Source organism: Panthera leo, chromosome B2, assembly GCF_018350215.1.
Source record: "Panthera leo isolate Ple1 chromosome B2, P.leo_Ple1_pat1.1, whole genome shotgun sequence".
NCBI lineage: Eukaryota > Metazoa > Chordata > Mammalia > Carnivora > Felidae > Panthera > Panthera leo.
This window is the reverse complement of record NC_056683.1, coordinates 124,084,053-124,110,075: the sequence shown is the minus strand read 5'-3', so window position 1 is coordinate 124,110,075 and position 26,023 is coordinate 124,084,053. Positions and strand designations below refer to the sequence as shown.

The following is a 26,023-nucleotide window of genomic DNA, read 5'->3' as shown; positions in this document are numbered from 1 at the left end:
ATCTCTGTGCTCATGTTTGTGATGCTCTGCTTGTGAGTCCCCACCGATCAAAAGCTTACCGACCTCGGGGATCTGACCAAGTGTCATTAATACGAAAAGCCCTTGCTGACCACCCTGCTCCCCGGCCCTCCTGTCCCTTCTTGGCATGGAGGATAAGTCTTTACTGTTATCATTTTTCATGGGTCTCTCTTTGTTATGTCCTTTAGAAAAGGCTATAAGCCTCTTGAGGGTAGGGATCTTGACTTCTTACCCAGCAGAATACCTCGTACAATGCCTAAGACGATAAATGTTTGCTGATTAAACACGAAATGAGGAATTATTAGCATATATAGGTGTGTGTGTATGTATGTATGTGTATATATATATACACACATACCTATATATGCTAATAATATATATATACACACACACCTATATATGCTAATAATATATATATATACATATATATATACACACACACACACATACACACACACACACACATCTATATAGTCATTTTTACCTACAGAAAGCAATCTAATTTCCTTGGATTTTATAATAAAAACTCTTAATTTTGTGGAGCGCCAGGGAATCTTTTTCTCACCTAATACAGGAGCAGCCCACCCTGGAGATGGTCTCTGTGGGCTTGGCCACACACGCCACCAGTAACTCAAACAGGTCCTTCAGCATCGTGTTGATCATGCTCTCATACCTGATGTCTACGGGGAAAAGTAAGACCACAATTTCACTCAGTAAAGGAGGGGGTTGAAATGGCATCTGCAGCGAAAGGAGGAAGTCCTATAAACATCTGTGAGAAAAGTAATTTTCTTGGATTTTTTTAAACTCAATTTTAGCTTGTATTATCCATTTCAAGATGAAATATATGTGGTTTGCTTTCATGTGTCGGTGTGCATTCAAAGTTAAGCGTATAATTCACCTACTTTACTAATTTATTACTATTAGGCGGAATATAGCATCTACAGCCTGAAGAGTGGCTAGCAAAAAATTTAAATTCTTAAAAAAACAAAAAAGAAAAATGAAACGTATACATTCCTTATTGCTGATAGACTAAATTGAATTCAATGATCTCAGCAAACAAGACCTCTCTTGTCTTACCACTTCTTGAACTTCTCAGTCTGGCACACTATCCCCAGACCCAAAGTGAGACTTCCCCAAGTCATTCTATTTGTCTAATTCAAGGGAATACATCTGCATTCTTTTCCCTCAGAGTCCTTGTGATGCCACAGATTCCATTTTCAGGAGGATCATCAAAGGTTCTGGGCCGTGCAAAAACAATGATCTAGATGAGAACATCTACCCCTAGGGACAGTTATCGCTTACACGTGGAAAAATCCACTGGTTTTCTTTCGCGATTGACGTTCTTTTTTGTGGGGCAAATTGTCCTTCAACTTAGTGCAGCTACCCACTTCTTATCTTTGCTTTTAGACTCTCCCTTGGGGTGACTGTCTCAGCAGATTTTCTAATGTCTCTAACAAGGGAGTCTCTTACCTCACCTCTCCCTTTAACGAAAAGAGAAAGGCCTGTAGAATTATTTTTTAATGCTTATTTTGAGGTGGGGAGGGGCTGGGAGAGAAGGAGAGAGAGAATCCTGAGCAGGTTCCACACTGTCAGTGCAGAGCTGGATGCGGGGCTCGATCTCATGAACCTTGAGATCGTGACCTGAGCTGAGATCAAGAGTTGGACGCTTAACCGACTGAGCCACTTAGGCGCCCCGGCATACAGAATGAAAACTTCTAGAGTTAACAGCGATTTTTCTTCTGTTCTCAAACTTCCAACTCTTCCTATGAAGAACCATGAGCAAGAATGTAGATTTTACAAATGGTGCTCCACTGGTACCACAGCTGACCTATTTCCTTTCAATAGCTGAACTATTTCCTAGTTCCTGCTTCAATATATTATCTACCACATACTTTGAGATCTTTTTCAAAGTGCCAGAGATATGAAGACACTTTACCCCTACCCTCTTAAACAACTTCTTGCCTATAATTTAGGCCGGTTCTACAATCTTATCTCCTCCATTTAGCCTCCCCAGATGAAGCAGGAAGATATACACCCGTCACTTTTTTAATGTATTCATTATATACTTGAACTTGCCTCCCCTCTCCTCATGCATACACATACTAGATGGAATTTTATTTTTAGTCACATATGTACTGCAAGTATCAATTTTCATTTTCATCATCTACTACGAGAAGGTTGGCCCTGACCACATAATTCTATTTTCGTCATTTCTGGACAAAAATCATACACTGGGGGGGGGGGGCACCTGGGTGGTTCAGTTGGTTAAGCAACTGCGACTCAGGTCATGATCTTGCGGTTCGTGAGTTCGAGCCCCACATCGGGCTCCGTGCTGACATCTCAGAGCCTGAAGCCTGCTTCGGATTCTGTGTCCCCCTCTCCCTTTGCCCCGCCCTTGCTTGCACTGTCTCTCTCTCTCTCTCTCTCTCAGTAAATGAATAAACATTAAAAAAATTAAAAAAAATCATACCCTGGTATTTATAAGTACATTTAAATGGTGACGCTTGCCACGAAAAGAAATCCTCAGCATGGACTGCTGTGGCACCATAGATACCTGAGTGTATAAAGCTTTGAATGTGTTCCACCACCAGCTCACAGGACAGGCCAATGGCATGCTTGAAATTAGCAGAAGCCACATCCCAGTACGAATGGTCTTTATGGCTACGACGGAGCCAAAGGGACATCACAGGGAGGAGAAGGTGAACCACCGCATAGATCCCAAACCCGGGTCCTGGAAGAGAAAAGTCAGCATGAGAACTGGGATCGCAGAGCTCTCCTGTAGTGCAAGGGAAGCTCCTGCCATCGCTTGGCATTGCCCGTCTCTTTCCCGGGCATCCCCTACCCTCTGAGAAGCTGCAAGGAAAAAGAACTTCCTCCTGATTGGGGAATATATGGTCTTCGGTGGCATTTTTCTTCTTTGTTTCTGATGATTTTACTTATGGAAGTGACACATGAATAAATTCATAAAAAAAATTCAAACACCAATAAAGCTATAAAGGATCACCTGATTGACTCCAGTCCCCAGATATGTGTGCATGTATCTGTAGGTTTATAAGAAAATACCCTCTAAAGTGTAAGTACATATGTCTACATGAAACACTGAGAAGCACATTAATATGTGTTAGAGACCATTCGTTGTTAGCAAATTTAGGTATTCCTCATTTTGACTGCCACCTTCCATGGTATGTGTATACACAGCAGTTATTTATCCGGTCCCTTACTGATGGACATTTGAGGTGTTCCTAATTTTTTGCTTTATAGACAATGCTCTAATGAAAATCCTTGTGAAAGTGATGGATTTTTAAAGTCTGATTACAAAAGTAAGGCATCCTATTTTTTCCCCTTTTCCTAATAAACAGAAAACACATGGGAATACAAAGAAGAAAAAAACCTCACCCACAGAGATAATCACATTTTGATGTTTGGCTTCTAGTCTTTTTGAATGTACACGTATATTTATAAATGCATAACATTTCATAAATTTGAGATTGTACTCCGTAGTATATAGATTTTAAATATTCACACTCATTTTAATGTCTGCAGAATATTTATATGCTCTTACTAGAATTCACTTAACCCATGTAGGGTGTTCATAATTTTTTTGCTATTCAATATATTTCACCAAGCATCATTGTCAAAATTAATAGCGAGACAAAATGTATATAGGATTATCAAGTCTTCATCAGTTTATGATAAATATGAAACTCCTCTTACTACTAAGGAATTAACTAGTGGGTTCATTTGTGGTTCTGATTCTGTTTGTGAAAACCAAAATTTCTAGTTTCTTGGATCTTGGGAAAATTTGCATGTCTAAGTGTACATGCTAAATTTGATTAATTCAAAAGAAGAAATAAATGCCCTCAGGGCCATTCTTTTCCTGTATTACTAAGGTACCAGGTGACCACTAAATGTCTTTTTCTAAATCTAATCACCTCTGACCTTTATACATTTAAGATCTTGCTGTCTTGGGGCACCTGGGTGCCTCAGTTACTTGAACGCCAACTCTTGATTTTGGCTCAGGTCACGATCCCAGGGTCGTGGGATTGAGCCCTGCCTTGGCTTCTGCACTGAGCATGGAGTCTGCTTAAGATTCTTTCTTTCTTTCTCTGCCCCTTTCTTTCCCCTGCTCATGTGCTATCTCTAAAATAAAAATAAAAAGATCTTGCAGTCTTAATATTGCATCTATATGTATGTATATGTGTGTATATATGTATATGTATTTGTATATATCATAGTTTGTTTATGTCACTGGAGACCCAATGAGTCCCACTGACAGCTCTGGGCCAAGAGCATGTAAGATCCAGTCAAAGAGGAAGACTGTAATCCTGGAAAAGAGCAAAGCCAATACCCTTGGCCTGATTATTGTGGGAAGCCAACATATCCAACTAACTGGATAGCACACATTATTTATAAAGGGACTGCTGGGAAGACATGGAAACAATAACAGGACATATCTTAAACATCACTGCATCATAGCCATTCAACAAGTATTTACTGAGCATCTATTTTGCATGGAGCTCTGCACCGAGTCCAGGGATATAGCTGTGAAACAAGCAGACCCACAGAAATACCCTCCTAAAAAAAGTTACATGCATAAGAACTCCCCCCAAAAGACAGACGTAGAAATTCTTACCAGGCGTTTTGGTAACATCTCTCAACAGCTCAAAGAGTAAATCCAGGGTTGGTGGCTGATGCTGACGTGGACAGTTGGACACAGCTGCTGTTAGCTGCTCCAGCAGGATGATCCAGACTTCTATCAGCCCTGGAAACCAGAAAGCAGATCTCTGTGAAATCCATAATACAGAATCATCATAAGACCAAACTAAACACTGTTAGTTTAGCAATGTGCCGTACGGATGTGAGGCATTGCCCGGTGGGGTAGCCCGCAGTGTCCACAAGCAAGGACAGATTATGATTTACACGTTCTAACAAAGTCAAAGGGCAGAAACCCGCCAAATTTCTTCTTATTCCCCTACAGGAAGAAGGTGATATGGTAAATTCTACTATATTGAAACAACTGTCAGGTTTCTTGGGAGCTGAGAGTACCAAAACACTAAAATATCCTTTTGTATCACCCAAGTATATCTTTAAAAAAATTTGTTTTTAATGTTTATTTCTTTTTTAGAGAGACAGAGAGACAGAGCGTGAGTGGGAGAGGGGCAGAGAGAGAGAGGGGGAGACACAAGATCTGAAGCAAGCTCCAGGCTCTGAGCTGTCAGAACAGATCTTGACATGGGGCTCGAAATCATGGACCTGAGCCGAAGTCAGACACATAACCGACTGAGCCACCCAGGTACCCCTAAGTATATCTTTTTTTAAAAAAAATATGTAATTACAAATATATAACAAAAATTTGCCGCCTTAACCCTATACATAATTATGCATACAATTCAGTGGTATTAATTAAATGCACGGTTTTGTGCAACCGTCTCCACTGCCTATTTCCAAAACTTTTTCATCATCTCAGAAAACCTACACCCATTACACGGTAACTTTCCATTCTCCCCTCACTCTAGCCTCTGGTGTGGCCTTTATGGAAAAACGGTTTGGTACTTCTTCAAAAGGCTAAACAGAAGGGTCAGATGACCCAGAAATTTCTCTCCTGGGTCTACACCCTAAGGAATTGAGAGACTGTAGACTGAAAAGTCTACTCTACTTTCTGTCTGTATGAATGTGCCTATTCTGGATATTTCATATAAGCGGAATCACACAGTATTTGTTTCTGTGTCTGGCTTATCTCACTTAGCATAACGTGTTCAGGGTCCGTCCACGTTGTCCTGTGTGTTGTGTCATGTTTTGTTTGTCTATCTTTCGAGAGACAAGGTGTGGTTTCCACCTTTGGCTATGGTGAATAAGGCTTCAGTGAGCACGGGAGTGTAAGCATCTGTTTTAGTCTCTCAATTCCTTAGGGTCTAGACCCAGGAGAGAAATTCCTGGATCACCTGGTCATTCTGTTTAGCTTTTTGAAGAAGTACCGAACTGTTTTCCATAAAGGCCACAGCATTTTACACTCCCGTGAAGGTTCCAATTTTTCTATGTCCCTGCCAATGCTTATTTTATCTTTTAACTGTAGCCGTTCTAGTGGGTGTGAACTTGTACTTCACTGTGGTTTTGATTTAGATTTCCCTAATGACGAATGACGTTGAGCATCTTTTCATGCGCTGATCGGCCATTTGTTACATAGTTTGAGAAATTCGTGTCCTTTGCCCATTTTTAACTTGTGTTGTCTTGTTGGGTTGTAGGAATTCTTTATAGAGTCTCGATATTAAAACCTTATCAGAAATAGGACTTACAAATATGTTCTATTCTTTCGACTGTCCTTTCACTTTCTGTATCATGTCCTTTGATGCACAAAAGTCTTCAATTTTGGTGAAGTCTGAGCCATCCATGTTTTTCTTTTGTTGCGTATGTGTGCTAGTCTATTTTCTTTGCTTTTCTCTCATTCAGCCCCAGTGTCTCCTTTTTTTCTTTTTTTTGCAATCTATACATCATTTTGAATTTACGGGTCCACATTGCACTTGGTGCTGCTCGCACTCTCTCGTCCTGTGTCCACGCAAATCACTGCCTGTATCGCTCACAGGCAGGGAACGGTGCTCACGGCATCAACAGAATCGTAAGCCCAGGCAGCACACTTCTCAGTATACAACTCTTCTTGCTCCTCTTCAGATTTCATTTTTATTTTTTTATTTTAAAAAAACGTTTATTTATTTGGAGAAAGAACATGTGCATGCACGAGAGTGGGGGAGGGGCAGAGAAAGAGGGAGACAGAGCGTCCCAAGCAGGCTCTGTGCTGTCAGCTTAGAGCCCGACGCAGGGCTCAGTCTCACAAACCCGGAGATCATGACCTGAGTTGAAAGCAAAAGTCAGAGGCTTAAGGGACTGTGCCACCCAGGAGCCCCTGAAGTTTCATTTTTAAAATAAGATATTTTTAGTGTTGTGCACTACTAGGCAAGGGAAAAAGCATGAGATTCTTTTTATTAGATGTAAATAATTTTAGTTTTGCCATTTACATAAGCACTACCTGAGCCAACACTCCAGTTCACCACTGCCTTTGGAAATACGTCAACCTGCAGATCAGATAACTGATACAGAGAAAGGACTCAGTTTCTCTAGCTTAATCCAAAAGGACCTAAAATAGAATACAAAAAAAGCCCACTCTCCATTTTATTTTTAATACTTCTAATTTTCCTGTGAAATGTGACTGTATCAGAAGATGGTAGCTTTTAAATACGCCCATTAAATTGGCGCATCTGGGTGACTCGGTCAGTTGAGAATCTGACTCTTGATTTTGGCTCAGGTCATGATCTCACAGTTTGTGGGATTGAGCCCTTTGTCGGGCTTGTGATTCTCTCTCTCCCTCTCTCTCTCTCTGCCCCTCCCCTGCTCATGCTTACACGCTCTCTCATAATAAATAAACTTTAAAAAATTCCCATTGAAAAAATTACTTCCAAAGTTCTGAATATGCCTATTAATAGGAAGCAAAACCAAACCCATGGCCAATAAATAAAATCAGGTGACAAATGCTTATGAACCTCAAAATGTAAGCAGGTGTGAACAAGCTAACTTGCAGGAAGTTTAGAGGACAGAATCACATGTTATGCACCACTAGAAGGGGTATAACCAATAAAGTCCACATGGAAAACTCCATGGGACACTGGACCATACTTCTTTAACAAATGAATTGCAAAGGAGTGAAAAAAGAGCTGAAGAGGAAAATCTAGAGATTGAAAGGGATTTAATAGACCTATCAGCCAAACATGTAGTGTGGATCTTATGTGAATCCTGAAAATTAACTGACATAAGAAAATAGGAAATGGTAACACTGAATGGATATTTGATGTTCAAGAATTATTATTTTTAGGTGTGGTCATGGAATTAATGGTTATGTTTGTTATCAGTGAAGAACACATACTGAAACATTTTCAGATGAAATGCTATAATGATTTGATCTAAGAGGAAGCGGAGGGAACGGAGGGAGGGTGTGTGTGTGTGTGTGTGCGTGTGTGTGTAAATATACAGTAGATGAAGGTGGATGATGGGCAGATGAAGGTTCATTATACCATTCTGTCTAGTTTTAGCCATGTCTGAAATCTCCATAGGCAAAAAAAAAAAAAAAAAAAAGAAAAAGAAAAATTATTGGCTCTTGGAAACCAAAGGAATAGCATCTAAGAATGCATTAATTTTTAAGACTAACTTAAAGCCTTTGCCTTTCTTTTCTCTGGTCTAGCTATATTTAGCTATAGCTACATAGCTATATGTAGTTTAAAGGCCTAATGAATTGATAACGTGGAAAACTTTAGAGAGGTGGTTGGCGGTAACTTATCCATACAAAGATGGGCTGCCTAGGAAAAACAATGGATTAATGGTTTGCACAAATGGAAAGGGGATTCCTGACAGCGACCCTACACAAACCATGTACAACTGTTTTAAAGACTATATTATAGATAAACAATGTTAGTTTCTGTTTATAATGGTCTGGACTGGAGGTTTAAGAGGCTAAGTACAAATTATTCTTAACTAATCATTAAATGAAACCTCTATTAGGCAACACCCAGCCTATTTCCACTATTTTCACTGTCCTCTCCATTATTCTTTCCTATGGTTCTTCCTTACACCTATTCTAAACTAGTGAGGTTTTAGTGTCTATAATCCCTATGGAAGACTGTCAATCCTCTCACTGCTCTCATAAGTGGATTTATAATAGAAAAAGAAAACAAAAATGAAAAACAAATAAAAAAGCAAATGTAAAAAACCTCCCCCCGAAAGTCCTTCTGCAAGGGTTTGAAACAACCTGTGATGCATAATAGACTCCTTTAAGGACATAATTTCTATTTCTAGATCTAGAACAGGGCAGGGTCGACGGACTCAGAAGACAAGTGTGAGCATGAGTTAACCCATCTGAAAATGTCCCCAAGTTACTAGACTGAACTCCAATCCTCGGGAAATTACATGGGAACTAATTTGAAACACATTCTTTGAAATTATTCTTTTAATGAGCCTTCAGTTCCACCAGCCACAAATAGATTCTCTCTTCAGTAGTGGCTTAATTTCCCCAGTCTCTAACCAAAGAGTCCTGCAGGAAGTAATTATATAATGATTGTGTTTCCTAGAAGGTATTAAAGACAATTACCAGCCAATTTAAGTACCAATGCAACCACATCCCAATTTACTAAATTATAGAGAATTCAGAGTTAGAAACTATATTTAGCGGAAGCTGCACTCTGTTCACACTGAGTTTCGATGGAAACTAAAAAGGATGGGTTTGGAGACAAGACATCAAATGATTTTTTTTTTTTTAACGTTTATTTATTTTTGAGACAGAGAGAGACAGAGCATAAACGGGGGAGGGGCAGAGAGAGAGGGAGACACAGAATCGGAAACAGGCTCCAGGCTCCGAGCCCTCAGCCCAGAGCCCGACGCGGGGCTCGAACTCACGGACCACGAGATTGTGACCTGAGCCGAAGTCGGACGCTTAACCGACTGAGCCACCCAGGCGCCCCTCAAATGATGTTTTTAAAGAGTCCATGGAAACTTTAGGTAGCCGTGTTCTATTAGAATTAAAAACAATAGCAACAGAAATGGATGATCATTCTTATGATCTGTAAGTTACTGAACTCATGACTTAAGCTTCTGGGAATATGAAAGTATTTCGGTCCAGTCAACTAACTTACCAGTGTCGTCATCAAAATCAGACAGGACTGACTCAATGCCATCCTCACTGCTCGCCGACTGCTCCTGAAGTCTTCGAGGCAAGCTAGCGAGTCGCCCGCTAAGGAATATTGGCTTCAACGGCATTTTGTAGATTTTGGCCAGTAACTAAAGAATGAAATATCAAATGCAATTATATATTGGAAAAAGCTGCACTCTGGGTGTTAATGAAGAATAAAATTATACACCAGCCATATTCATGTTAGGGAAAACCAGAAAAGCTCTCAACGTATGAAGGTTCTAAGGTTGGTTGGGATTTGGAGGCATCTCTCCCATGGAGGGGGTGAGACGGCATTCAGTACAAACCACAAGGTGGAGAAAAAGACTCTAGGGATACTTGCTCAGCATCTCAATTGCCTATGAATCTTATAGGCTTTTGTAAACCTTCCCAGGGAACCACAAAACAGGTCAAGAGTTTTTGCCTATGGGGGGAGTATTCTATGGGGATCGCTGAGGAGAGAGTCTATAGGTAAATGGGATACTAGACTTTGATTTCCCCTTCCCTTCAGTCGACACCAAGGCACTGAGGCCAACAGTAAGTGGGGGAACGAAGGATTGTGTGGGCCAGGTGGGAGAGATGAAGGGAGAGGAAGCAGAACTGACAGACTGCCCTGGGTTCCATATCCCCCTCTCACTGCTGTGGAGCCTGTCGCCCAGGAATCCGCATTCCTGGGCCAAACTCCCCTGGAGCCTCATGAATTAGAATTGTGCCTGCTGGGCCTGTCCTGTTCCAGAAGCCAGGAAAACAGCTGTGAGGGAGACAGAAAAAATTCCTGTCCTGGGGGGGGGGGGGGTCTTACAATAATAATTTCGGACATAAAGGCTATAGAAACAATTAGGTGATACTAGAATGACCGGGGTATGTGGGAATGTTGGCAGGGAGTTGGTTCATAGCTCTGGTCTCTCTGAGGAGGTGATGTTCCTGATGAGATCAAGAGAAGCAGCATCCCACAGAGATCCAGGGAGGGGAAATTCTAGGCAGAGGAGAGGGCAGTAGCCCTGAGCGGTAAGGCACCGTGTATCTGAGGGGCAAAAAGTCCGTGTGGTTGGAGCCCAGAGCGAGAAGGAACGATCTGAGGGTGAAAAGGTGGCTGCGGTTCTGTTGTGAGTGGGGCCTGGTGGAGGCAGCTGGGGGAAGAGGCGGGGGCTGGGTATCCTTTCTAAAGTCCTGGGGCTTCATGCTATACCTGCTATCACCATGGGAGAGGTTCCACAGTCCAGAGGAGGCCTGGGGACAGAACCCGCAAAGACAGGACTACAACTACTGAGACAGGGTTTCACTGAAGCGTGGGGGGGGGGGGGGGGCAAGAAAGGGCTTCAGGAGGGACCATCCTCTGGTCCGGCGGCGTTGGACGCAGATATTGGCAGTGACTGGATTTTGCACAATGAAGGTCGCTGTTGACTTGGATGAGCGCTGTTGCATGGGATTTCTTCACTAGATCTTGGCCGACTGCATCCCTCTTTTGTTTCTGTCTCCACTGGCCGCATCCCCACCGTCCACGTTCTGGTCCTATCGTGAGGACTTCCCGAGACCTCATGACTCCCTTCCTTACAGCCTGACTCAAACATAGAGATTAGGATGGTTCCTGCGTCTGAGTGTAAATGAGAAGTTTGAGAGATTGCAGTTCAGTTGTGCGTTCTAGTATATTTCCATTACTTTCTTCCTTTCCTTCCTGGACGGGGTGGGGACAAAAATTTATACTAGAGCTGAGTGCAAGCACCGCCCCGGTACCTGAGAGCAGCGCCGGAGGTAATCCAGGGCAGGCAGGCACAGGTCCGGGGACGTGGCTCCCGGTCCCGGGACACAGTCTCCTATTTCTTTACAGTCCACTTCCCCTGGCGGACAGAGATCGACAAAATTACTCTCGCCTTCCTCCTTCAACAGGAGACCTGTTGAGCCACACGGCCTTGGCTCAATAAATGTCTACTGAAATAAGAAGAAAAAGTTACCCCAAGCTCTGCAACCCCGGAGACAGTCCTTTCTCCCCTCTGCACGTGTGCATCTTAAACACAGTTGGGATCACAGCGTGCATCTTATTTTGTTGGGAACATTCCATTTTGTGAGTCTCCTTTTCAGTAAGCAATGGACTTTTTTCTGGGTTCTACCACAGTACCCACGGTGGCTGGACGCTGTTGTTTTGTACCTGGACAGCCTGTAACTCACTTCACTGTGCCCCTGCTGCTGTCGGTATGACTCTGAAGCTTGATGATTAAGGAGAATCCTGGCGACAAGCCACATGTTGGGCTGGAATGAAGCGCCAGGCCTCTCTCTGTTTGGAAAAGAACCCATCGGCTACCAGTGCTCAGCACTAAATAGTGATGATAAATAAAGGCTCTGGGATGATCTAAACATCTGGGGTTTGGGGACTGAGACGACTGAATTGAGTTGAAATGATTTTTCTTTCTTTTTATTTTTTTGGTGGTATATATCTAGAGATTTCGCAGATCTGTAGAGGGCATCTAGATTTTCTATAGGTAAATACTAGTCGAGGATTATCATTCTTCTCATGCAATGAATCTATTCACATAGTTTTAGTAACTTTGTTCCACTGATACCGTAATTGTTTCCCATTGTCTACAAGGGTAGCAACTAGCACCCTCGCCCGGGGGTAAAGAGACCTAGTTACTAGGCATTAGTTAAAATTCAGACAAAAAGGCATGTTTCTCCTTTAAAAAGAAGAGATAAACACTTGTATTTTAGATCAAGGATCACCTTTTTCTGTACAGGTTAGACAGGAAATACTTCAGGCTTTGCAGGTTCCCTTGTTTTTGTAACACCTTCTCAAATCTACTGTCCAAGCACAAAAATAGCTACAGACAAATGATCATGGCTGTGTTCCGATAAACTTTATAAAATAATTTTTTTTTTTTGTGCCAATTGTTTGCCAACCCTCGGTTTGGATCAGCACACTTCACAACGTGAAAACACAGCATAGATCAAATTCATGTTGAATAAGCCAAGCAGGAATTAAAAATACGTTCCTTTCTTAGCCTGTTGATCACAGTGAGCCTTCCCAAAGTTTTTTTGTTGGTTTTAACCAAGGCCGCCGCGGTACACATCAAAGTCTATGCAAGTGGCGCCCCCTGGAGTCCGGGGCCGTCCACAGCCAGCAGGGCTGTACTGGAGGCCCCTGAGTACCCCCCGGGTTCCATGCTCCATGCTCCGTACAAATAACTCCACCTTATAATTCACAGAAAAAACCATCCTCCTTGTGCATCCCGATAATTCTGCATCTCCATTTGCTGCCCTTAACTCCCTCCTTAAGAGAAAATCTCACATTTGTGACACGCTGTTAGGCATCTCCCCTCGAGTGGAGTTTCACAGAAGTTCAACAGGTCCAAAGGTCCAACGTCAATACCTTCTCCTCTCCTCCACACCTAACCTGCTCTCCTTTTGAATGTCCTAACTCTGGGCAGCACCAGCCTTTGTATGAAACGTGGGGAACGGGAGCCATCCTCGGTTCCCCCTCCCCGAGCCCCCATTCGGTGACAAGCCCTACAGACCCCACCTCTGCCATGTGCTAGAGCCAATGGCATTCTCTGCACAATCCGCCTGCCCGCAGCTTCTCGCACCCACGTATGGGGAGATGTGCCTGCCAGAGTTTAGTGTCTAAGCGTGCATGTGACTGGAGTACTCTTTACTTAATAACCCTCCCCGCACATTCTGGATTCCTTGACTTGGCACGCGGCACCCTTCGCAACTGCCCCCTTCCTTTCTTTCCAACTGATCACCCACCATCCCTCTTATGTGGGCACCTTCAGTGTACTTTGTCTTTAGGAAAGTAAACCCACGGCTTACCCCACCAAGTTCAAATGTCACTTCCCCTTTGAAGCTTGCACCTAGCCCCCGCTACCAAACATCTGTCTCAGCGGCTTATTCATTTCAGCTTACGTGTCTTTTTTTTTTTTTTTTTTTTACTAGCCTCCATGAAAATATTCATCTTACTGAATTGTAACAATCGATTTATATGTGTTTCCTAGAAGAGCCTGTGAGCGTCTCACAGGCAGGAACCTCTCCCATGTTTTATTCATCTTTCTATCTTCACATAGATGTGCCCACATAGCAGGCACATAATGAAGACATTATGACTCTTCAATGAAATATAAGACTGTGATATAATAGCAAACACATATACTGGTCTCTGCTCCCAGTTCCTGGCACATCGCTCCTAAAACCTTTGTCACTTCCCAAGCGACAAGAGTACTAGAAGCATCTTTTGTTCTGATATTTGGTCTTTGACTCCAATTCCTGACACAGAGCTCCTACAGCCTTGGAATTTCCTGGATGGTAGGAATATCTATTGTTCTGATTGAGGCAACAGCCGGTGGGCTTCTGGATGTGGACTGGTCACCAGAAAGATCAAGCCATGACTAGAACATCCCCTTCCTAACTCCTAAACAGAGTTAAAGATCTATCATGCCTATGTGATGAAGCCTCCGTAAAAATCCCCAAAGCATGGGGTTCCGAGATCTTCTGGGTTCGTGAGCACATCTACATGCTGGGAGGGGAGCACACTTCAACTCCGTGAGAACAGAAGCCCAATTTGTAACATCAAGAAGCAAGCGGCTGCGATGGTTACCCTTCTGCTCAGTCCTCTGTTTCCCAGGGTGTACGTAATAATAGAATAAAGCATATATGATAAATAATAGACTACAACAACAATGGTCTACAGATCAGACTTGTTGCCTTCAGGCGCTATCCTGAAACTTGCATTTTGTTCCTGGTCCCTAAAAAAAAAGGGAGCGTGAGTGAAGTCACCTCGTTTCTCTGTGTCCAGTTTTCTTTTGCAAAGGAATTGTCAATTATTTAGCAAAAATTAAAAAAATATATATATTATGAACTTTATATATATTATGAACTTTATATTGCCCTTATTTAAATTGTTCTTAGCCTCCATGTCTCAGAGCACTCCAGGGCGAAGTTCTCAAAACTTTAAGATTTAAGTTCCTTCTAAAATTTCTGGTTTTAGGAACTGCTGGCAGAAACTAACTGCCCTCGCCTCTCATCCCAGGTAGCTTGCGCTTTATAGAAACCTGCTACAGCAGGTCGTGTGGTATAGCAGGACTCTACTTTGTTAAAGTATTGCTAAATTAAGCAGAAAATCAACGTAGTAGACTCTGACACCCACAAGGCCTCAGAGAAGGGGGACTTTGACATTCCAGAGAAATTTTATGATTAACAAGGCCTAGGGGAAGGCATGCTTGATTTTTATTTATTTATTTATTTTTTAGGAGGAGCTGGGAACTCAGGCGGAGGCCGCCAATTATGGGACATCGAGGATCGTAGTTCCCGCATCGGGGCAGTTACTGAATACAGTACCGAATATTCTGAGACTCAAAAAGAAGCTGGCGCAAAATAACACATAGATTGAAAACGTGCTACAAGAGTGTCCCGTGAACACGATGAATGACAGCAACCCTGGACAGAATCCAAGCTGCTTTCACAGTAAGCTTTCTGCTCCTGAGTAGACAGCACACTGCCATCTGCATCTCGCCCGGGCTTGCTTGCTTGCTTGTTGCCAAGCTTGTTCTTGGGCCTGTCTCCGGGCCCTTCCACACAAAGTCATCCAGGACGGGGCCCCCAGCTGTCACGAGGCATGGAAAGAAGGCCCCACTTACCCAGTCCTTTGACAAACTTCATAAGGCACATGATGTAACTCGTGGCTGCATTGGCGAAGACCTGGATGTTGTCGGTATTGAGAAAAGCTTCAAATACATCAAACACTGGAGCTTGGCCTTTTCCTGAGGGGAGGAGGTGGTAGAATTGTAAGAAAATGAAGTCTACCCTTCAGGCTGTCCATACTCTCAGCATCTTCCATGGGGTCTTGGAAAAGACCTATTGGAGGAAATCCCCGGCCTTTTGACGGAGCGCACAGTACTGTCTTTCTCAGCTTTGCCTGCAGGGGGAGCTGCAGGAAGGCTACAAACACCAAGACCTCGGTAGACCAGAGATGAGGGCAAACAGCTGAATGCAGGGCTGAGGCAATGTGTGAGTCTACAGGGTAGTGAAACATGCGGGCCTCTGGGATTCTCCTGCACACACAATTATAGGGAAGGGAAGGTTTTAGAAAAGCCCTGATGGCGTATTCTGATTGACTCATAACTGTGCAGAAAAGAGTTCACAGGCTTGAGACTGCTATTCTTAGAAGGCCTGCTTTGCAAGATTTTTCCTTGATTGGTATCTGGGAACTGGGTTCTCAGAATATTCCCGGGCAACAGTTAACTGATAAGGGTGGTTCACGGTGCCTAGACTGTGCAAACAACATGGTTTATTCCGAATACTTGCTTTCCTTTGGGGAATCTGGGATTTTGGTGGGAGCTAGGTAGAGGGTACCCATGTGGCCAGCTCTTAGCTGGGTCTCTAATGGGCTTTGCTGGGAAGAAACAGCCTCATGTTACTGCATTTTCACTACTGGGGAAGAATATGCTCTGTGGGACCCTCATGGGAGGCAGAGAGCACACGAAACCTGCACAGGGATGTCCCAAGATTCTCTGATTTTTTTGCTCTGATCCTCTGGCCTGTCCTTAGTACGTTGCCATGATAAATCTCGGCTGTGAGCCACGTAATAAATCTGAGCCATGCAACAAGACTTAGTATAACTATAGGCTGAGTCCCATGAACCCCTCTGGTTGGTTTCTGAACGTATCAGTAGTCTTGGGGACCACACACTGACAGAATACCCATGGTTGCTGGGCATGCTCTATGGGTCCCCATCCATTTCCAGCCAAAGCCAATTTCCTTAACTGGGATTCTACTACATGATGATGCTTTCCTGCTTCTTACTAGCAAGTGAATAATGTTTTCCTTTTTGGCTTTAGGAATGAACTCAACACAGATAGGTGTAACTGAAACAACAAACGGGAGTGTCAGTCTTCTGTCTAATCTGTCCATAAGAGCAGGGCCTGATTCATCATGCTCAGGGTTCTTGGCCTGCTGGCAGAACTCAGGACGTGTGTCCCTGCTCTACCAGATTGTTCCCTGCCGGAAAAACATGGCTGCATGGCGGTCTTCCCTATTGCTCTGTTTCTTTAGGTAGCATGAAAACGGACATCAAGAACTAATGCTTTATAACAAGAATCATCCACATATACTTCCCTCTCACTACCCTCACTTAACAGAGGACTGGAAATGCTACCCAGAGCAACTAGGCAGGAAAAGATAAAATGCATCCAAATCAGAAAGGAAGAAGTACCATTGCCTGTTTGTAGATTACGTGGTATATTTTATGTAGAAACTCCTCAAGACTCCACCCCAAACTTTAGAACTCATCAAAGCGTTCAGTAAAGTTTTGGGATACGAGACGAACACACGTTCTTACCCATGGAGTAATCACCGACCAGATACTCCTTCACTTCAGACTTGTTCCCACTGTGCACCGTTTCCAGGGCACTGAACAAGGACCTCCATCCTGACTGGATCTGGGTGGAACACACTTCAACCAGCTCGCCGATGGATGTGACGACCTGGCGGAGGCAAAGGAAGTAGCACTTAAAACTTCTTCCTTACAAGCAGCAGGAGAATTTCTGGAAAGGGGGATACGCTTCTCTGGTCCCTATATCTGGATCAGTGCCAGTGAAAAAGAAACACCAGAATTCAGCCAAACTCACTCAAAAATCTACATGAGCAGCCACATTGCATTAATTTGCATTCTGCTAAAGACTTCCATTGTTGAGCAACTGTTCACACGCCTGTTAGCCATCCATAAATGTTCTGCTGGGTTTTTTTTTTTTTAAATTGGGTTTTTGTCTTCTCATTATTGACTTTTTATTAATGAGTTACTAGAGTTCTTTATGTATTCTAGATTCAGGTCTTTCCTGGGGCGCCTGGGTGGCTCAGTCAGTTGAGCACCCGGCTTCGGCTCAGGTCATGAGCTCGTAGTTTGTGAGTTCAAGCCCTGTGTCAGGCTCTGTGTTGACAGCTCAGAGCCTGGAGCCTGCTTTGGTTCTGTGTCCCCCCCCCCCCCCCCCCCCGTCTCTGCCCTCCCCCTGCCCCCCGGCTCATGCTCTGTCTCTCTCCCTCTCTCAAAAATAAACACACATCCAAAAAAAAAAAAAAAGACTATTAGATTCAGGTCTTTCCTGAGATATAGGATTTATACATATTTGGAAATAGTTTGGCCTTGTCTTTTTATTTTTTAATGGTGTCTTTTGAAGAACACGTTTTTAATTTTGATGAAACCTAATTCATCAATTTCTCTTCTTATGGATCATGTTGGTGTCATTTCTTTTTTTAAAATTTTTATTTTTGAGAGAGAGAGAGAGAGAGAGAGAGAGAGACAGACAGCATAAGCAGGGGAGAGGCAGGGAGAGAGAATCCCAAGCAGGCTCTGCGCTGTCAGTACACAGCCTGATGTGGGGCTTGAACTCACAAACCGTGAGATCATGACGTAAGCCTAAGTCAGACGCTCAACCAACTGAACCACCAAGTGCCTTCATGTTGGTGTCACTTCTGAGAAATCTTTGCCTAACGCAAGGTCCCAAAGATTATTTCTAGTAATATTCACCATATTAGTGTGCATTTTGCCTGACATCAATACAGCCACCCCAACTCCTTCATGGTTACTATCTGCATGGCATATCTTTTCCAATATTTTACTTGCAATCTGTTTGTGCCTTTGAATCTAAAATCTGTCTCTTGTCACATGCATATTATAATATCTTCTTGCTTTGTCCAGTCTTAGAATCTCTGCCTTTTGATACTTTTAGTCAATTCGTGTTTTCTAACATCTTTGAGACATAAATCACATACCATAAGATCGACCCATTTATACTGTATAACTTTTTTTTTTTTTTTTTAGCATATTCAAGGAGTTGTGCAGCAATCTAATCAGTAGTCTAGTTTTAGAGCATTTTCATTACCTGCCTGTGTCCACCAAAGCCAGCACCTGGGGACAGTCATCCTTCCCACCCAACCCTACCCTCCACTCCAGGCAATCCTTGGCCTACTTTGTATCTCTACTGATTTGCTTATTATCGATGGACATTTTACATAAATGCAATCATACAAAATGTGGCCTTCTGTGACTGGCCTTTTTCACTTAGTGTCAGGTTTCTAAGGTTCATCCATGTTGTAGCACAAATCAGAACTCATTTTTTTTTTATTGCCAAATAATATTTTATTATATGGAAATACCACATTTATCCATTTATTAGCAGATGGAATTTACGTTGTTTCCAACTCTCTGGCTATTATGAATAACATTACTATGAATGCTTGTGTCTAGATTTATACGGATATATATTTTCATTTTTCTTGGGTATGTACCTTTGGAGGAACTGCCAGACTGTTTTCCATGGTGGTGCATTTAACCTTTCTGTCAGTGGCACATGGGAGTTTTGACTTCTCATCAAAACTTAGTATCTTTTATCTCGGAGTCATTCTAGTGGGTTTGAAGTGATATCCCATTGTGGTTTTGATTTGCATTTCCTTAATGACCAATGACATTGAGCATCTTTTTGCCAACACATATTGAATGCTATTATTAACGATGTCTTATTTAGGTCTGTCATTTTATTATTTGTTTTCCACATATAATGTGATTTTTGTTCCTCTGTTCCTCCTTTACTGCCTTCTTTTGTGTTAAACATGTTTTTAATATGAAATTTATCGTCAAATTGTATGGAATCCTTTATCTACTTTTAATTTATTATTTGTGTTATTCTCTTGACTGTTGCCCTAGGGATAATATACATCCTTAATTCATCACGATATTCTTCAAGTTAATACTGACGTAATTCTGGCAAAATATAGCAAATTTGCTTCTAAATAGTTTCGTTTTCTCCCCCTTTGTTCTGTTATGGTTATTTATATTTTTATATTTAATAAATCCAAAAATACAGTGTCAGAGTTAGCGCTCTAAACATATTTTTAAAACAAAAAGAAAAAATACATAAATCTTTTTATATTTACTCACATAAGAACCATTTCTTCTTGTAAAACTGATTTACTATCTTGTTACCTCCTTTTAGTCTGAAGGAATTCATTTAGTATTTCCTTTTTTAAACGCTTTATTTTTGAGAAAAAGAGCGCACAAGCAAGGGAGGGGCAGAGAGGGAGGGGGACAGAGGATCCAAAGGGGGCTTTGTGCTGACAGCGGTAAGCCTGATGCGGGGCTCAAACTCACGAACCATGAGCTCACAACCTGAGCTGAAGTCGGATGCTTAACCGACTGAGGCACATTTAGTATTTCTTATAGGTCTGTTAGCAAGAAATTCTTTCAATTTTTGTTTATCTGAGAATGCTTTTACTTCATCGTTATCTTTGAAAGGTAATTACTCTAAATTATTCACTGACTTTTTTTTTTTTTTTTTTCTTCCAGCACTTTCAATAGATCATTGCATTATCTTCCGGCTTTCATTCTCTCTGGAAAAGCAGCAATTAATCTTATTGTAGTAATGAACTATTTTTCTCTTGCTGCTCTCAAGGTTTTGTCTTTGAGCAGTTTGACTCTAATGTATCTACTGTGGATCTCTATGTATTGATGCTAATTGGGGTTCCATTATTTTTTGAAATATGTTTTCTCACCCTTTGTCTTTCTCATCTATCTCTGAACTCCCATGCCTTGTAAGCTTGATATTTTCCCACAGGTCTTCAAGGTTTTGTTTCTGGTCAAACAATCCTCTCCAATCTTTAGAATGGATGATTTCTACCAATCTACCTTCAAAGTTCACGAATTCTTCTGCCGTTCCAAATAGTTTTCATTTCTTTAGACTATTTTTGAGTCATTGTCATATTTTCCTTTCATTCTTTGAACATATTTATAATAGCTATTCTAAAGACTGTCCCTCACCACCAATATCTGGGCTCATTCTAAGTCACTTTCTGTTTGTTTGTTTGTTTGTTTGCCTCCCCTCTCAATGTGTCACTCTTTTTTGTCTCTTTGCATGTTTTTTTCTTTTTTTTTCTGTAAATTTGACATTTTATATAATAGAGTGTAGGAATGCTGAATTCTGATTAATTTTTCTGATTTTTTTTTAATAAAGGGTTGGACTTACACTGTGCAACATCTCTTCCTATGTATGAGAAGCCAAAGTCTCTGGCTCAGTTTTTTTTTTTTTTTTTTAATTTGTCATGTCTTAGCCTTACTATCTCGTATTCATCCCCATGTCTGCATAGGTTAGTGGTCAGCTGATGAAGCGGGAAGAAGTTGTGCTCAGATAGCTTGAGCCTTTAAAGCTCCCATTCTCTTCAACCAATCCATGTGTGTAGATTGAGGAAAATATTCCAAGGTTAACCAGTTTTCAAGTTTCCCTGGTTTTTACCTACTGATGGTGGTATTTGTATGGTCTATCTTACACCGTGTTTCAGTCAGCCAGAGATGTGCAAGGAACTTATCTCGTCTTTCTATTACGTCTCTGGTTTTCAGAGACTCATGTTACATTTCCTTTTTTTAATTTTTTTTTAATGTTTATTTATTTCTGAAAGAGAGAGATAGAGCATGAGTGGTGGGGGCGGTGCAGAGAAGAGAGGGAGACATAGAATCAGAAGCAGGCTTCAGGCTCTGAGCTGTCAGCACGGAGCCCGATGTGGGACTCAAACTCACGAACTGTTAGGTCATGACCTAAGCTGAAGCCGGATGCTTAACTGACTGAGCCACCAGGTGCCCCCAAGACTCACGTTACGTTCCTTACCGGTTCACTGCTCGCTGCAACCTTAGGCTAGCAAAGTTGCGGGGTTCCCCTGTTCACTTCCTAATGAATTCACCACGTTTAGTTGCCAAACCAATGGTCTTTTTTCATCTTCGTCAAACCAAGTCCATCATTTATAGGAGAAACACTGATGATTTTCCAGGTTAGCTCCACACTGGTCAAACTCCTATTTTCTTGCCAATATCTTGAGAGCAAGGGTGATGGGTATGGTCTTTGCCAGGAAGTCAGGCACTTCCACTGTTCCCAACCAAAGTTGTATCAGAAACTATTTCTACACACAAATGCTACTCAATTTGTTGTCTGTCTTTGGTCAGTCTCTAGAAACCTGAAAGTGTTGCTTTTGACAATTTTGTCCTGTTTAATACTTGATTTTTGTGAGGAAGATCCGTTAACTTTTTCATGCCACCGTTGCCCAAATCCCTCCTGTCCTAAATCTTCCTCAACATATTTAAGCATAGTTATTTTTTTTTTATTTTTAAAATAATTTACTTATTTTTTAATTTACATCCAAGTTAGCGTATAGTGCAACAATGATTTCAGGAATAGATTCCTTAATGCCCCTTACCCATTTAGCCCATCCCCACCCCCCACAACCCCTCCAGCAACCCTCTGTTCTCTATATTTAAGAGTCCCTTATGTTTTGTCCCCCTCCCTGTTTTTATATTATTTTTGCTTCCCTTCCCTTATGTTCTTCTGTTTTGTATCTTAAGGTCCTCATATGAGTGAAGTTATATATTTGTCTTTCTCCGATTAACTTCACTTAGCATAATACCCTTTAGTTCCATCCATGTAGTTCCAAATGGCAAGATTTGATTCCTTTTGATTGTCGAGTAATACTCCATTGTGTGTGTATGTATGTATGTATGTATACACACACACACATACATACATACCACATGTATGTATATACATACATACATACCATATCTTCTTTACCCATTCATCTCTCAGTGAACATTTGGGCTCTTTCCGCATTTTAGCTATTGTTGATAGCGCTGCTATAAACATTGGGGAGCATGTGCCCCTTTAAAAGAGCACACCTGTATCCCTTGGATAAATATCTTGTAGTTCAATTGCTGGGTCCTAGGATATTTCTGTTTTTAATTTCTTGAGGAACCTCCATACTGTTTTCCAGAGTGGCTGCACCAGTTTTCCATTTCCACCAACAGGACAAAAGAGATGCTCTCTCTCTGCATTCTCGCCAACATTTGTTGTTGCCTGAGTTGTTCATGTTTGTCATTCTGACAGGTGCGAGGTGGTATCTCACTGTGGTTTTGATTTGCATTTCCCTGATGATGAGTGATGTTGAGCATTTCTTCATGTGTCGGTTGGCCCTCTGGATGTCTTCTTTGGAGAAGTGTCTATTCATGTCTTTTGCCCATTTCTTCACTGGATTGTTTTTTGGTTGTTGAATTTGATAAGTTCTTTATAGATTTTGGATACTAACCCTTTATCTGATATGTTGTTTGCAAATACCTTCTCCCATTCCGTTGGTTGCCTTTCAGTTTTGCTGATTGTTTCCTTTGCTGTGCAGAAATTTTTATTTTGATGAGGTCCCAATAGTTCATTTTTGCTTTTGTTTCCCTTGCCTCCAGAGACATGTTGAGTAAGAAGCTGCTGTGGCCGAAGTCAAAGAGGTTTTTGCCTGCTTTCTCCTCGAGGATTTTGATGTCTTACATTTAGGTCTTTCATCCATTTTGAGTTTATTTTTGTGTATGTTGTAAGAAAGTGGTCCAGGCTCATTTTTCTGCATGTTGCTGTCCAGTTTTCCCAGCACCATTTGCTGAAGAGACGGTCTTTATTCCATTGGATATTCTTTCCTGTTTTGTCAAAGATTGGTTGGCCATACGTTTCTGGGTCCATTTCTGGGTTCTCTATTCTGTTCCATTGATATGAGTGTCTGTTTTTATGCCAGTACCATACTGTCTTGATGATTACAGCTTTGTAATAGAGCTTGAAGTCCAGGATTCTGAGGCCTCCAGCTTCGGTTTTCTTTTTCAAGATTGCTTTGGCTATTCGGGATCTTTTCTGGTTCCATACAAATTTTAGGACTGTTTGTTCTAGCTCTGTGAAGAATGCTGGTGTTATTTTGATAGGGATTGCTAAGCATAGTTATTTTAAAGTCTGTCTCTGGTAACTCTGATGTCTGGATCCCTGGCTGAGCATGCACGCATGTGTGTGTATTTTTATTGTTTTTTTTTTTTTGTTTTGTTTTCAATGACATGTTATTTCCTTTTTAAAAACATTTCATTTTTATTTTTGAGAGAGAGAGAGAAAGAGAGAGAGGCAGGCAGAGAGAGAGGGAAACACAGAATCTGAAGCACGCTCCAGGCTCTGAGGTGTAAGCACAGAGCCTGATGCAGGGCTCAAACTCATGGGTCGCGAGATCATGACCTGAGAGCCAAAGTTGGACACTTACCCGAATGAGCCACCCAGGTGCCTCAACATATTATTTCCTAATGAGCCTGATTAGTTTTTGATTGAATGTAGACACTGCACATGCAAATCAAGAAGTAATCTGAATCCTTGGGACGACGTCATCTTCTAGCAGAGAGGTATTCTGCACTATGGCTGACACTAGAACTCTCAGTCATTCATCTCGTGTTAGGAATTGGGATTATTCCCCGTTATGACTAGTCTGTTTAAGTTTCACTCCTCCTCCTAATACGTCCCCCTTTTCTCTTCATGGTTCTGCCCCGAGAGATCAGTGTTTCATTAAACACTCTAATCTTGCTTAGTTTGTCAATCTTTTAGCTTCCTCTTCTGAGATTAGGGGATTCCAGTTCACGGAAAGTAGTCTCAGGCACCAGGTACAGACTCTGGGTATTCTTTTTCTCCTAGATACTGGCCTCATAGCTATCGAATACATAGTTGTATTCCAATGCCTTCCAGTGATTGAACAAAAAATTTTTTTATCCAACTTTTTCTGGTTGATCCCTGTGGGAAGTTGATCTGAACTATTTAATTCACTATTATTGAACCCTCCCCCACCCCCCACAATTTAGAGTTTAGGTATTAACTTGCATTTTCCTTGCTTTCATTTCCTTAAGCTTATTAGGCATTCTCATTTAATATTTTGCAGGCCAAGATGCCAATATTTCAATGCTCTTTAGTCCTGATGGTACCACCTGTTCCTTCGGCAGTTACCTCTGACTGCTGCCTTGTTTCCCTGTGTGTTTTGTAATATTTTGTAAATGCTGTGAACTCACATATGCTGGAACTTTATTTGTGGGATTCTTTTGTGGCCCGATTTGAGAAGAGTTCCTCTGGAGGAATTTCTGTTGCTTCTGTCACGTGCCTGTATAAGGCTTCTCAGTCCACCAGCGTGGTCTAATTTCATATGCTGACCGTATAGGAAGCCTAGCTTGTAATTTTAAATCCTACAGAGTTTTTTTTTTTTTTTTTTGTTTGTTTTTTTTTTTTTTTTTAATCTTTATCAAGAGCCAATGTTAGGGAGAGGCTGCCAGTATCCTCAGGGACGGTGATACTTGGATTTATTATTCATTTAACTTTGGCCTGAGTGAACCCCAGTTTTGTAAGGTTTGCATCGAGATCTGTCTCCCATTCCCGTGGCCTCAAGAATGTGATAAGCAGAACTCAGCTCCAGCTGATGGCAAATCCCCTCGTGGCAAAGCCAGCCTTCCCGTTGTTACTTAGTTCTGGACATCTTAGTATTCTTTACTTTCTTGCCAGAAAGCGTCAACGTGCTTCAAAGGGATTTATAAACCTTTACTTAACGTTGTTGGTAGGTTTCAGAGCGTGGGTCTGTGTTCCTAGCCCACCGTCACGCTAGGCATGAAGTGTCCAGAGGGTACTGTAGTGATCAAGAGTAGGGGAGAGGTATGTGAAAGTGTAGACCGCTACAGCCAGATTGCCCCGTTTCGAACCCCGGTGCCACCCATCACTAGCCGTGTATCTAGTTAGCTAAAGCGCTTCCCCTCTCCGTCACAGATTCCACGGCGGGTTAGTAGAAAAACGGAATCTGCAAAGGCCGCAGAGCAGTGGCAGCCAGCGTAGTCAAGAAGAGCCCGCGGTGGGGCTGGCGACGCCGACTTGAACGGCACCCTGACCTGGTCCTGGACGTCCTCGTCGCACAACTCCAGTTGCATGATGCGCTCAAAAGGCCGGAAGAGGGCTTCGTTGAAGTGAAAATGGGGCGGCTCGTTCCAGTCGGTGAGGACCTCCGTCAGTATGTCGTGGATGAAGGAAACAGCCTTCTGAGACACATGTCTTTCCTTATGGCAGGCAGCCTGCGAAATTCGTGAGAGAGAAGAACACCGTCAGGACTTCGGGAAAATGGTTTCTGAGGTTCCTAACCACCCCCCCCACCCCACTGTAGGGAGGTAAAGGCAGCAATTCTGTTAAAGTAAAAGAGAAAAAAAAAATCCAAGGAACAAGTATAGATAAACAGGACACTAAAATTGAATGTTTAATCATTTAACCGAAGACCAGGCACAACTCCAGTTTTACTTTAATATTTCGGGAAAAATAAGAGCTTCTAGTAATTTATTTTTTTTCCCCCCTTATAACGTTTCAGTTTTCTTGGGCGTAGAGAACACATGGACCATCGAGACACCAGAACCTAGTTCGGGGAGTTGCCCATGCTCTCATTTTTAGCCATGCCCCAGGTATGAAGATCAGATGAGAC

General features: G+C 42.0%; 1 protein-coding gene across 2 annotated transcripts in view; it reads right to left on the bottom strand.

Annotated features, from left to right (window-relative positions):
* ARFGEF3 (ARFGEF family member 3) overlaps positions 1 to 26,023 on the bottom strand; it is a 177,212-nt gene that overhangs the window by 13,969 nt on the left and 137,220 nt on the right. For both annotated transcript variants that reach the window (XM_042939936.1, XM_042939935.1), the window contains 8 exons: positions 25,446 to 25,625; positions 17,046 to 17,190; positions 15,346 to 15,468; positions 11,459 to 11,562; positions 9,690 to 9,834; positions 4,652 to 4,780; positions 2,573 to 2,749; positions 584 to 698 (listed from right to left, as the gene is read on the bottom strand). In XM_042939936.1, coding sequence (XP_042795870.1) covers positions 584 to 698; positions 2,573 to 2,749; positions 4,652 to 4,780; positions 9,690 to 9,834; positions 11,459 to 11,562; positions 15,346 to 15,468; positions 17,046 to 17,190; positions 25,446 to 25,625 — 1,118 coding nt within the window. The remainder of the gene's footprint in view (positions 1 to 583; positions 699 to 2,572; positions 2,750 to 4,651; positions 4,781 to 9,689; positions 9,835 to 11,458; positions 11,563 to 15,345; positions 15,469 to 17,045; positions 17,191 to 25,445; positions 25,626 to 26,023) is intronic.